Source organism: Astyanax mexicanus, chromosome 5 (genome assembly GCF_023375975.1).
Source record: "Astyanax mexicanus isolate ESR-SI-001 chromosome 5, AstMex3_surface, whole genome shotgun sequence".
Lineage (NCBI taxonomy): Eukaryota > Metazoa > Chordata > Actinopteri > Characiformes > Acestrorhamphidae > Astyanax > Astyanax mexicanus.
In genome coordinates, this window is record NC_064412.1 from 26,549,043 (window position 1) to 26,562,014 (window position 12,972).

The 12,972-nt window shown below is 38.2% G+C and overlaps 1 protein-coding gene across 2 annotated transcripts in view; it reads left to right on the forward strand.

Moving 5' to 3' along the window:
- The first annotated feature begins 272 nt into the window (after window positions 1–272).
- The window catches only part of ntn1a (netrin 1a), a 70,534-nt gene continuing 57,834 nt past the window's right edge, over window positions 273–12,972 (forward strand). The window contains exon 1 of one of the 2 annotated variants that reach the window (XM_022675202.2): window positions 273–1,590. In XM_022675202.2, coding sequence (XP_022530923.1) covers window positions 606–1,590 — 985 coding nt within the window. In that variant the 5' untranslated portion in view covers window positions 273–605. The remainder of the gene's footprint in view (window positions 1,591–12,972) is intronic. The other variant, XM_007257186.4, reaches the window with a different exon arrangement.

Genomic DNA, 12,972 nt, shown 5'->3' on the forward strand with positions numbered 1-12,972 from the left:
AAAGCTTAGCAACCATTTTAACTTTTTAACGTTATTAGCGTTCTTTTCCAAGCCAACTTAAAGTTCGTTCACGAACTTTACCTTTTCTAGTTATTATTATTATTATTATTATACCTACAGTATTTCTTAGTTTGTGTCTCTTTGTCAGCGCGCCTCCCAGAGTCTCCACAGGATGGCGCTGTCCACTGCTGCAGAGGTCCAGTCTGAGTGCTTCCGTGTGCGCGCTTGAGTATATGTATGCGCGCACGCACGTGTGTGTGTGTCTGTATGTGTGTGTGTGCGCGCGTGCGTATGTGTGGATCTGCCTCCCGTCTCCCCAAACTTCCCTCCAGAAGCCCCCTCAGTCCCGCGCTGCTCTCCTTCAGGTCCGGTGCGCGCGAGGAGACTCCAAAAAGACTCCACACACCCTCTGTCACACACAGTCGCTCGCTTGCTCACTCGCCCGCGCGCACGCTCGCTTTCTCTGTCTCTCTTTCTTTCTCTCTCCCTCAGTTGCGCGCGCGCACACACACACACACATACAAACACAGACACACACACACAAACCCTCCGCCCCGCGCGCACTCACTCACACACACACACACACACACACCATTCACACGCCGATGAGGACCGCGTCGCTCGCGCTCCTGGCCCTGGCTGGGCTGTGTTTGGCTGCGGCTGTGGCTCGCGCTGGCGCGCAGGGCTCTAGCCCTGACCCGTGTTATGACGAGCACGGGGCCGCGCGCCGCTGCATCCCGGACTTCGTGAACGCGGCGTTCGGCAAGGAGGTGCGCGCCTCGAGCACGTGCGGTCTGAAGGGTCCCAGCCGCTACTGCGCGCAAGACAAGGGCGAGGAGGGCGCGCGCACCTGCCACACGTGCGACGCCTCGGACCCCAAGCGCGCGCACCCGGGCTCGTACCTGACCGACCTCAACAACCCGCACAACCTGACTTGCTGGCAGTCGGAGACCGGGGTTCAGGCGCTGCAGGGTAACGTCACTCTCACCCTCTCACTGGGCAAGAAATTCGAGGTGACCTACGTCAGTGTCCAGTTCTGCTCCAAGCGGCCCGACTCCATGGCCATCTTCAAGTCCATGGACTACGGCAAGACCTGGGTCCCGTTCCAGTTCTACTCCACGCAGTGCCGCAAGGTGTTCAACAGACCAAACCGGGCAGCCATCACCAAGCAGAACGAGCAGGAGGCCGTGTGCACGGATGCCCACGCAGATGGGCGCCCGCTGTCTGGTGGCTTGGTGGCCTTCAGCACCCTGGACGGACGCCCCTCGGCCCACGACTTCGACAACTCTCCGGTACTGCAGGACTGGGTCACGGCCACTGATGTCAGGGTGACCTTCAGCCGCTTAACTGCCCCCGGAGAGCCGGACGAGGATGAGGACTCCCTTTTCTACGCCGTGTCTGACCTGCAGGTGGGAGGCCGCTGCAAGTGCAACGGGCACGCGTCACGCTGCGTGAAGGAGCGCGACACTGGAGGACTGGTGTGTGACTGCAAGCACAATACAGCCGGACCTGAGTGTGACCGCTGCAAACCCTTCCATTACGACAGGCCGTGGCAGCGGGCCACTGCTAGGGAGGCACACGAGTGTGTGGGTGAGTAACAGAAGCCGAGTAACCGTCACCGTACAGCAGGATACTGGTCAAACACTGAGACACACATAGGCACACAAGTCACTCAGCAGGACACTATACATACCTGTACAAGCTGGTCAACAGTGGGACACACAGAGCCTCACCGTGCACTCAGGATGTTATACATGGTGATCAAGCATAAAGATGTGATAGATGCTGGTCAGGGAGCAGGACACACATAGGCACATCATAGTAATTTGGCAGGACACAGTACATGATAATAGGTTAAGAAACAAAACCTGCTGCTCAATCAGAAATGCATATATATATATATATATATATTACACAATACCCAACTTTACATGCAGGCCAGTGGACAGGACACATGCTCATTGATCACACAGCAGCACTAGTCAATCACCAGGACTCATTCAGCAAATACACATATGCGCACATCTGACATCAGACATCTATACCTGCTGGTCACTCAGCAGAGCTTATTAGTTTGAAGGTAGAAAAGTGCAGGCATTTGTGTGTTTGGTGGTGTGTTATGTTGCATTAGTTAGCTGTCTTGAGAGTGTGTTTAAATGTGTGTGTGTGTGTGTGTGTGTGTAAGCAGTGTGTTTCTTTGCGCTAAATCTTTTGTGACTCAAATAGCTTTAAATATACAACATTTATATTTGTTATTTTCAACTGTGTTTAAAACATTTAGGTGATCAGAATATTTTAAAACTATTCACCATTTATCAAAATCATTTTTAGAATATTAAACCTAAATGAACATATATCATTGTAGTTTATAGTGGAATAAAATCATACCATAAACAATCATTATTAACGGTATTAATAGTAGTAGTAATAATAATAATAATAATAATACAAATAAAATAAAACTTAAAATAGTGAACTTAACCTTGAAAATATGGGTAAATGTAAATAAAAACACAATGAACCTGTGTCTTAAAAAGAATAATAAACCAGACAGTTTACTTTTGCCATGTGGCAAGATAATACACTAGTTCTCCTTTATTAAATTGAATAAAGGTATTTTAGATACTGGTTAATTTTTACCAGTGAGGTTGTAGCCCAATCAGAAAACACGTAGTTCCATAATTATAATGAATTAATTAATTCTTATAATTCTTATTAATAATAATAACAACAATAATACTAATAATTTTACTAATAAAGCAATATGTTCCTCACTCTGGCCAAAATAAGAGTAACATCTGAAATGCTCTTTAGTGTTGCATTTGTTGAAAAAAGTTTTTTTTTTATAAACAATGCATAAATTCTATCCTTTCAGCTGAATAATTTAAGGAACATCAGAGAGATCAGAGAGAGCTAAACCTGTCTGTGCATAATATATAGAGATTATAAAACAGGGGTTTGATTATATTTAATAGACATAATAAAATGTAAATAAACCCTGAAATTAACATGTCTATAAGTTAATGACCAGTTTGATAAAAATCTGTTCAGACTGGACTAAACTGGAGTGTTTTGTGCTGTGAGGACTAACCTCATTAACTTATTTTATATTTTATCTCATTATAGTAGAATGGTAAACCAGACTGAACTACATATACAACAATTAGTGACGTAAATTATAACGTGAATTATGATATTATGATATTATGAATTATGATATAATATACTATAATATACTATATATATATATATGTAATGTAATACATACTGTATGTAGTATTAGTGTAACAAAGAGTGAGGAAGAGGAAGAATGAGAATTAGAGAGATGTTCCATATGATGATTCTGAGCTGTAAATGTAAATGAAGGAGATTTTGCTCTATTTCTCTCTCTTTCTCTCCCTCTCTCACATTGATTTATGCTGAAGTGAAGTGCTTCACACTTTTAAATGTCCAGCCTTAACTCTTGTCACACCGAAAGAGAAAGAAAGACATAGAGTCAAAAAAACAACTAATAAGAAATTAGAAGAATTAAGAAAGGAACGATGAAAAGAGAAGAACAAAGGCAAAATAATGAGACATAGAGGAGAGAGAGAGTGAATGACGTATAATTAGAGAGAGAGAGAGTGGACACTAAGGCTGCTGACCTGCACTTAAGTTGATTGGATGGTGCACTGATATTGATCTCTATAATATCCAGTGTGAACGACACTGAATGCAGCAGGCAGGAGAGTACTGACCACACACACACTCACAAAGCACAAAGAACTGTCCTGTGTGGTGCATAGTGTGTGTGTGAATAAGAATTAATGTGCTGAGTCATTATAAAAAAGATAATTTATTGTTTTAACTTAAAAGGGAGTCGGTGTGAGATGAGCACATTTAGAGCAGGGGTTTGATGAGAAACTGTGCTTCATTATACAGACACTAACTTACTCATATTTCTTTTTAATGGTGCTGAACCAGGCGTCAACATGAATAAAAACAGAAATTAAGCAAATATTTTATTTACTATCCAAACCCATCAGTAACGTACACCTGTCTTCTACATTTTATATACAATACAAAAAAACATGGAAAATAGTCAAATCTGAACGGATATACAGCTCTGGAAAAAAAAAACATTTAATGATTATGTTTTTCCTTGATTTTACCAAATTAAAAAACTCAGGAATTTAATCAAGAGGAAGATGGATGATCACAAGCCATCAAACCAAGCTGAACTGCTTGAATGTTGCACCCTGAGTGGCATAAAGTTATCCAAAAACAGTGTGTAAGACTGGTGGAGGGGAACATGCCAAAATGCATGAAAACTTTGATTAAAAAACAAGGGTTATTTCACCAAATATTGATTTCTGAACTTTTAAAACTTTATGAATATGAACTTGTTTTCTTTGCATTATTTGAGGTTTGAAAGTTTTCTTTTTTTGTTATTTTAGCCTTTTCTTATTTTCTGCAAAAAATGCTCTAAATGACATTTTTTTTATTTGGAAATAGGGAGAAATGTTGTCTGTAGTTTATAGAATAAAACAACAATGTTCATTTTACTCAAACATATACCTATAAATAGCAAAATCAGAGAAACTGATTCGGAAACTGAAGTGGTCTCTTCATTTCATCCAGAGCTGTATTTTTTTTGGAATATATATTTTTTAACAATATGTGATTTTTAAACTTGTTTTATACCTAAAATCTACTTTAAAAGCTGGTAAAACAGTGTGTCAGGCATCAGGCAGTGTATTTGGTGTATTTATGTGAGGTTTAGGTTTAAGCATCTGTTACTGGACACATTTTTTTTCTGAAACCTAAACCCACTCTGAATCATGCACTTCACATCCTAACTGATTAATTAATTGTACAGAAAAATGGATTTCTGACTGCCTTTAAATGTAAAATTTATTATTGGTAAATTAATTAATGCATGCCAGATTATTGTTTTTGCATCTTCAGTGATCTGTAAACATTAAGTTAGGTTACAAATCAGCTTTACTACAGTACTGAAGTGCAGAGGAAGTGTGTTAGACTCTGTTTGGATCTTTTGGTGTAAAATAAAACACTGCAGCTCCAGAGAAGTGATCCACAGTAAAGCAGCCCAGGAGCTGAATTAACCTAGAGCAGGTTTTATGATAATTTTTAAAAAATCATTTTTAAGCATATTAAGAAAGCCATCAGTGCTTAAAGAACACTACCCCTACTGGAAATTTATTTGGTAAAAATGTATTAGTCCAGTTTAACTAGATAAAGGACAGAACAATTTGAATAAAATTCTCATACTCAGTATAGGATAGTATATATATTTTTTAATTGTAGTTTAAAGGATCTATCACTATTGATTCATTTTAAAAGTGATTATATGTAACGAGATACATATTTTACCATATCACCCAGGTCTATATCAGCCTAAACCCAGAAAAGAGAAAAGGGGAGAAATATGTTGTGTTTAAACAGTTCAATCAATAACAAGTGTAAGAACAAGAAACAATGTTTAAACATTAAGGGCGAAGAACATATAGGGGTAATGACACCAAATTCTGGACAGGAGAGTTGGGCTGTCATGTTAGAAGAATAATTTAGATTCAGATCATACTCTCGGACAGATTCCGAGGATATAATCAAGACACACAAACCTTTACACACAGGACGCCAATGTGTTACTTTTATTTTAAACATCATTTCAGCAGATAAGAAGGCAGTTAAACTGTTAGGTACACATCATTTTTTATTATTATATTATTAAACATTATATAATACTTTCTGTGGTTTTAACATATCTTTCAGCTTAGCAGAGACAAACTGAGTGAGACAAACAACAAAAAAAACTTTACCTTATTTTGGGGTGTCGGGGTCAGTTTAGGTAATTAAGCAATTTAGTGCATGAGCTTCCCTATAAAGGGTCTAGACACGCCTGTGGACTACACTAGTGTGCTCAATAAGAGCTGTCAGAAATATTAATATATTGACCCATATTGATTCTGAAATATTTGAAATGATACAAAATATTAATTTCTACACTATTGATTCTGTTTGTCTGCATCAGAGTTGCTTCAGCTGCACGTTAGATTTCCCCGCTTTTATTTTTCTTTAACAGTAGCAGTATTGATAGATCCTGAGCTTTATTTATCCTTTATGGTGCCCAGTTGTGGATGTCTGAGATGATCAGCTAGAAATTATTAATGCAGTTAAATTCTTTTTTAATTTCCTTTTAAATAACAGCTGAAGGTTTATTAAAAAGAATGATGACTGTGCCTATTTATTATACATGTGAAAGAGCGGGCAATTGAGCGAGCGAATGATTCTGTTTCTGAGTCCTTTCTGAACTCTGTGAAGGTCCTAAATGATTATTTTTTTTATTATATATATATATATATATATATATATATATATATATATATATATTATATTTTTTATATAAATAGAAATTTTGTTAAAATATATCTATATATATATATATATATATATATATATATATTAACAAAATTTCTATTTACGTAGTATATATATATATATATATATATATATATATATTATATTTTTTATATAAATAGAAATTTTGTTAATATATATATATATATATATATATATATATATATATATATATATATATTAACAAAATTTCTATTTACGTAGTATATATATATACATATATATATATATATATATATATATATATATATATATATATATGTATATATATATATACTACGTAAATAGAAATTTTGTTAAAAGGTGCAGGAAAGTGCAGTATTTAAGATGTGGATCATTATTCATTATTCATTTTCACTGTACCAACATTTATTTATACAATAGGTGTGCAAACATTTGCACATACCTGTAAATGCACACAGGTGTAGTTTCTATGAAATCTGTTTTTATAGTTTTATTTTGGAATCACGGTCATCATGCAGTGTTTATAATTGACAGTTTTATAAATTGACGTGCTGATTATCACTTACAGCCAGAAACGCCCTAGAACACGAGCCTAGGTATGCTTTCACTCTTAGCCTTTACTAAACACGGCACTTTATTTTTTGTGGATCAGAAGTTCTTATAGCTAAACCTGGCTCTCTGAGTGAGAGGCCCCTACATCTAGACCCATTCCTGTGATTGGGGGACAAGAACTGGCCCTGTGTAAGAAACTATTATAGCTAATTCTTTCCCTGTTAATAAGATGTCTTTATTGTTGGAACTTGGCCTAGGATTTTGTCTTTTAAAGCTAGAACCGACCCTGTGATTGAGGGGCCTGGTAGCCTGATGTGATCCTGTGATCCAGAGGCCCTTTAGAGCTTAAACTCTGTGATTGAGTGTTAAAGTGTGTGAGGTTTCTGCCGCAGGTGAAACCTAACTGATATCTCCTAAATATAAAGTATGAATGATGTAACCAGTAATTGAAGTACATTTCATCGCCCCGCAGGCAGTGTGTGTGTGTGTGTGTATGTTCACACTTTAAACACACTGGTTTGTGCCGCTAAGGGCCGATGTGCTGAATAAAAGAGCTGCTGAGGTAACTGAGGATGAATCTTTCAGCCGTGTTTTTTAGATGGGATCGGCTGTTGATGTTTTGAGTTTTCAGCAGATCAGATCTGACACGCCGTCAGTAATCAGCAATTACCTCTGATTAGGACGAGGTTTAATTACAGGCAGCCAGAAGACTCAGCTCCGTAAATAAACAGCACAAATATTTTATTACTGACAGTACTTCCAGACTGCAGAACTTTATTGGCAATAAATCAGAATGCAATGATGATTTGTATCACTTTAATGTTTAGAGGAACCTGAAGAAGAATGTGTTTAAAGTATTAATACTACTTTTGTCTTGCATTTTAATTCACCTCTGAATCAGTTTGTCTGATTTTGCTATTTATAGGTAAATGTTTGAGTAAAATGAACAGTGTTGTTTTATTCCATAAACTTCGGACAACATTTCTCCCAAATTCCAAATAAAAATATAGTCATATAGTCATTCACCGCATGTGACAAAAACAGTTATAATTCATTTCTACGCCAGTGTTTCCTTGTGCACTGTGCACTTTACACTGATATGTAAATTACCTCTGTTCTGATCAGCTTCCCTCTGTTGTGCCTTATACATTAAAAAGATACACAGCCAATACAGGCTTTTGGACATTTATGTATGTCCATCTGTTAGCCGGTTATTATAATTGGTTCAGCCTACAGGAGTATAGCCCCACCCATTCAGCCTACAGTGGTGTAGTCTCACCCATTCAACCGACACCAGTTTGACCTCATCCTCACGTATTCAATCTATGGCAGTTTAGCCCCACTCATTCTGTCCTTTCAGTTTACAACCATTTAAACCCACTATTTTGATTATATCTCTAGCAGTTTAGCTCCACCTGTTCAGCCTATAGTTTGGACTCTACCTCACCTACTCGGACTACGGCAGTTTAACCCTGTCTATTCTGTTCGTTCATCTTACAGCACTTTAAAACCACCTATGTAAACAACAGTTGTTTAGTCCTGCCCATTCTGACCAGCAGTTTAACTCCACCCATTCAGCCTAGAACAGAATAATCTTATACTGTTATAAGTTATAAGGAGTGTTTTAGCTGTTTTTTAATACAATACAAGTGTAGCCAGTCAGGACAGAGCTTGTTAACATACAGTTCTGGAAAAAAAATAAGAGACCACTTCAGTTTCTGAATCAGTTTGTCTGATTTTGCTATTTATAGGTATATGTTTGAGTAAAATGAACAGTGTTGTTTTATTCCATAAACTACGGACAACATTTCTCCCAAATTAAAAAAATATATATTTTCATTTAGAGCATTTATTTACAGAAAATGAGAAATAACATGCTGAAATAACAAAAAAGGTGCAGAGCTTTCAGACCTCAAATAATGCAGTATTCATAAAGTTGGTTTGATAGCTTGTGATCATCCACCTTCCTCTTGATTATATTGTATATATTATATACAAATTTGGTAAAATCAAAGAAATTCCTATTTTTTAAGTGGTCTCCTATTTTTTTCCAGAGCTGCATATCCATTTTTAAGGCTCAGTGGTTTTTTATAGAATAGATTGGAGCTCTGGATGGTTGAAAAAATGTCTAAAAGGCCCTGTTTGCTGCCTTTTTCAATATTAACTTATGGTGCTTAAAAAATAATATGATAATGTGTGTATGATTATTAGGGGACAATAATTGCTGGTTATCTGGTGCTTTTATATTGTTAACATTTCTAAGAGTCCTAATTTCAGACAGAAAGCTGTGCTTAACATTTACCTAAAGCAGAAGAGCAAGTAGTAATAGTCAAATAAAAGAAAAAATATCATTTAAAAGATTTAATTAATGTATGTAATTACCATTGTCTTTCTAAAACTGATGGGAGAACATTAAGAGTGTTGAACCTTGCACCAGCATCTTCATGAGCAGGTGTGTCCAGACTTCTGACTGGTGCTGTGTGCTCCATACAGACCCTAGTGAGTGGAAACAGGAGCATGGTAGTGATGTTGGAGCTGCTTTGGGTCCAGACTGGGCTGGAAATCTGCAGTCTTTCAGGTTTCTGCTGCTGCTGGTTAATGTTTGATCCGTCATGCTGGGTTTATGGAACATCCTCAAAAGAACCGATGGAGTGATCTTCCCGCCAGGCTAATAAAAGTGAGACAGAGTGAGAGAATGAAAATGGATGTTTTTGCACTTTGCTCTACACAAATGACCCTTACAGGTTCAGCGGTCACTTTACCAATCCAAATGACCACATTTCCCAGCATGCTTCTGGTAATTATTGTGTTTTGATTTGTTTAGTGAACTGCAGAGACCATTATAAATATGTACCTGTAGGTGTCTGTAATGAAGTGGCCATTCACTGGAAACACAAAGAAGGTTTTTTTTTTTATTAAATGTCCATTGAGTTGCAGCACAATGCAGGGTGTTTCTAATGAAACAGAAAGTGAGGGAAATAGAGGTGAGTGTGTCTATTAAAGTGGCAAGTGATTGTAATCACGAGAAAGATGTTCCTGGTAAATAAAATAATTAGTATATGATATAATAATAAGCGTTGATACAGTAAAATATACAAAACGCTGTAGATATAGTTTTCAGCTGGAACATTTTGGAGGTCATATGATTTTGAGCAGGCCCAGACCTCCAGGGGAGATGAGTGCTGGCGGAGGGCCCGTGCTAGGCTTACATTGAATATATGTGAGTTTGTGTGTGTGTGTGTGTGCGCATGTGTGTGTGTGTGTTGGGGGGGGGGGGGTGTTCTAGAATTATCAGAGCTCTCTGCTGCAAACTCAACTTGATGTCTGCCAGACTACAGCACCAACCATCTGCAGCTGGTTTAACACACACACACACACACACACCTTGAGCTGGAATGTGTTGAAATATGATAATGCCTCTCCTCTTTTTGTGCGAATGGTCAGTGTGTTTGTGTTTTAAACGATAGCCGCTCTCTGCCCCGCTGATGGAAGTGTTTGGTGTTTTTTGCAGGCAGATCTGCCACAAGTCACATTCTCCTCCTCGGCTGCTGATCTGAGATCAGATTTCTGTAATAATAATTATTTATGTTATACATGCAATGGCACATCTCAAATCAAGTAGTATTATCATCAGATTAGAATCTGCTTTTCCCATAAACCCCCTCTGCTTTTTTAAATAAAGTACAGAATGAGATGAGACAGAGTTCACTTAGGGAGCTGAGTTGAGATGAAGCTGGATTGAGAAAGAGCTTAAATAAGATTGAGATGAGAAAGATAAGTTGGAAAAATGGGATGGAGATGAGCCAAGTAAAGACAAAGCTGAGTTAAAACGGAACTGAGCTTAGCTAAGGTGCTAAGTTGAAATTTGAGATTAAATTTGAGACAAAGATGCATTGAGAAGAAGCTGAGATGAATTCGCAGCTAATCTGAGACAGAACTAAACTGAGACATAACTCTCAGAAATTTTGGACATAAGTTGACATGGAGTAGAACTGCATACCTGAGCTGAGTTCAGAAAGAGTTCCGACTGAAATGAGTTAAGGCAGAACTGAGTTATGGAGCTAAATTGAGATGGACTTGATTTGAGACAGAACTGAGCTGAGAAGCCACAGCAGTGAGACAGAGCTATGAAGGTGTGAAGTACTTTATAAAGTTGAGTTGAGACGAAGCTTAAAGAGTTTGATGCTTAACTGAAAGGAAGCTGAGTCACAGAATTTAGACAAAGCTGAGCTAAGTTAAGGCTGAGTTGCAGGTGTTGAGATGGAGTTGAGTTGCGGAGCTGAGTTAAGACCGGGCTGTGTTGCGGAGCTGAGCCGTTGAGCCGAGTTGAGAAGTTGCAGCCGCCTGTCTCTGGCTCCCCTGAGCGCTGCTTTCATTTCTGAGGTTCTGATGTTGTAACGCTGGTTTTATTCATAATGTGAGCCAGATTCTTTTTACAAGCCCACAGACCTTGACCTTGGATTTGAAATGGAGAGTTGAGGATGAGTCATTTTGCATGAAAAAGAGGTGGAGAATAATGCTCTTCGTATTTCGTCCTCTCCCTTCTCTCCTCCCTTTGCCTGTTTGGCTTTATTCTTTCCTTGCTGGTTCACGGTCATTGTCTAAAATGTTTAGTGCTTTTTAGTCTTAAATTGAAATCAAATGACTCTTCATGATACATTTTTGGGAAGTTGTTCATAAGTGTAGGTTGAATCTGCGGCTTTAGTTGCTCCTGCTTCGAGAAGACCTTCCGCAGTACGTGTTCAATAACTTAACAATAAATACCAACAGCCAGTAATTGCCTTGTCAGCCATCAGCTTTGATGGGATGAGAGTCTGATCTGTGTTTGGCACTGTAAGCAACTCGGTGTGTAATGGCTTTCCTGTGTTGATACCTGCCTGTGTCTGCTTGTCTGCTGGAGCCTCGGGGCTCAGAAACATAAACAGCAGCGATGAGCCGAGTGAGCTGATGGTGCTCGGAGTGACTCGCTGAAAGCTTGTGCTGCTGGTGCCATGCTGTATTTTGGCACTGCAGTTGGTGAGAGAGAAGGCTGATGTGAGAAATCACTGAGACAAGTTCTTACCTCACCTTCAGGTGAGCTCTGGCTAAGATCTTTATCGTTTCAAATCTAATTTCTTTCTTCTCCTCTTTTGCCAATATTTCCTTGTCATCATGCATGCTTTCTCTTCACTCCTTTTCTGTGTATTTCTCTTGTTTTCTTATCTGTTATTTTTTCTTATCTTTTAAATTTTCTTTTCTCTCATTGTTTTCTCTTGTCTTATCTTATCTTCTCCTTATTTCTCTGTCTTCTTGTCTGTTCCTTCTTTTATCTTATCTGTATGTTTTCTTCTTCTTCTTCTTCTTCTTCTTCTTCTTCTTTTTCTTAGGCAAGTTCTTCCTCCATTTGAATCCTTAATAGGTTCTTCATCTACATTTTCTTTAATATTGATGTCTTTCTTTTTCTTTTACATTTCCCTCTTCTCTTTTCTCATATACCCCCTTTTTTCTTAAAAAAACTCCACTTGTTAGGGACTGCATGCTATCCATCAGCCCATGTTATAATTCTAGTAGAAAGTAGAGTGGGATGAATTCTGGAAAGAGTGGAGTAAGAGGTGTAGAAACCTGCCTGCACTGATATCTCCAACTGACTGAGGATGAATCTCCACTGTATATTTTCCACACACTTCTGCAGAGGAATGAAGTGAATGTAATTAGAGCCAGCAGTCGAACGCTGCTGCAGAACAACTTCAGAGCTGGAAACTAACGCTTGTGGTCTCTGGCTCTAGTTTCTAACATTCAGCGTTTACAGATACACTTACTAATAACCTTCTTATATTTTCTCTTCTTTTCTATCATTCTCTCCATTTTTCTTCTTGTCTTTTTCTTTTCCTATGTCTCTTTTTCTCTAAAGACTTGAGCCAATCTGCGATCTATTATGTAACTAATAGTGAAGTATGTAATCATCTAATTACATGAAAGTAGTTATGTAACAGAAATGTACAGCAGAAATTACAGTAATAATGTTATACCGTATTTTTCGGACTATAAGGCGCACCG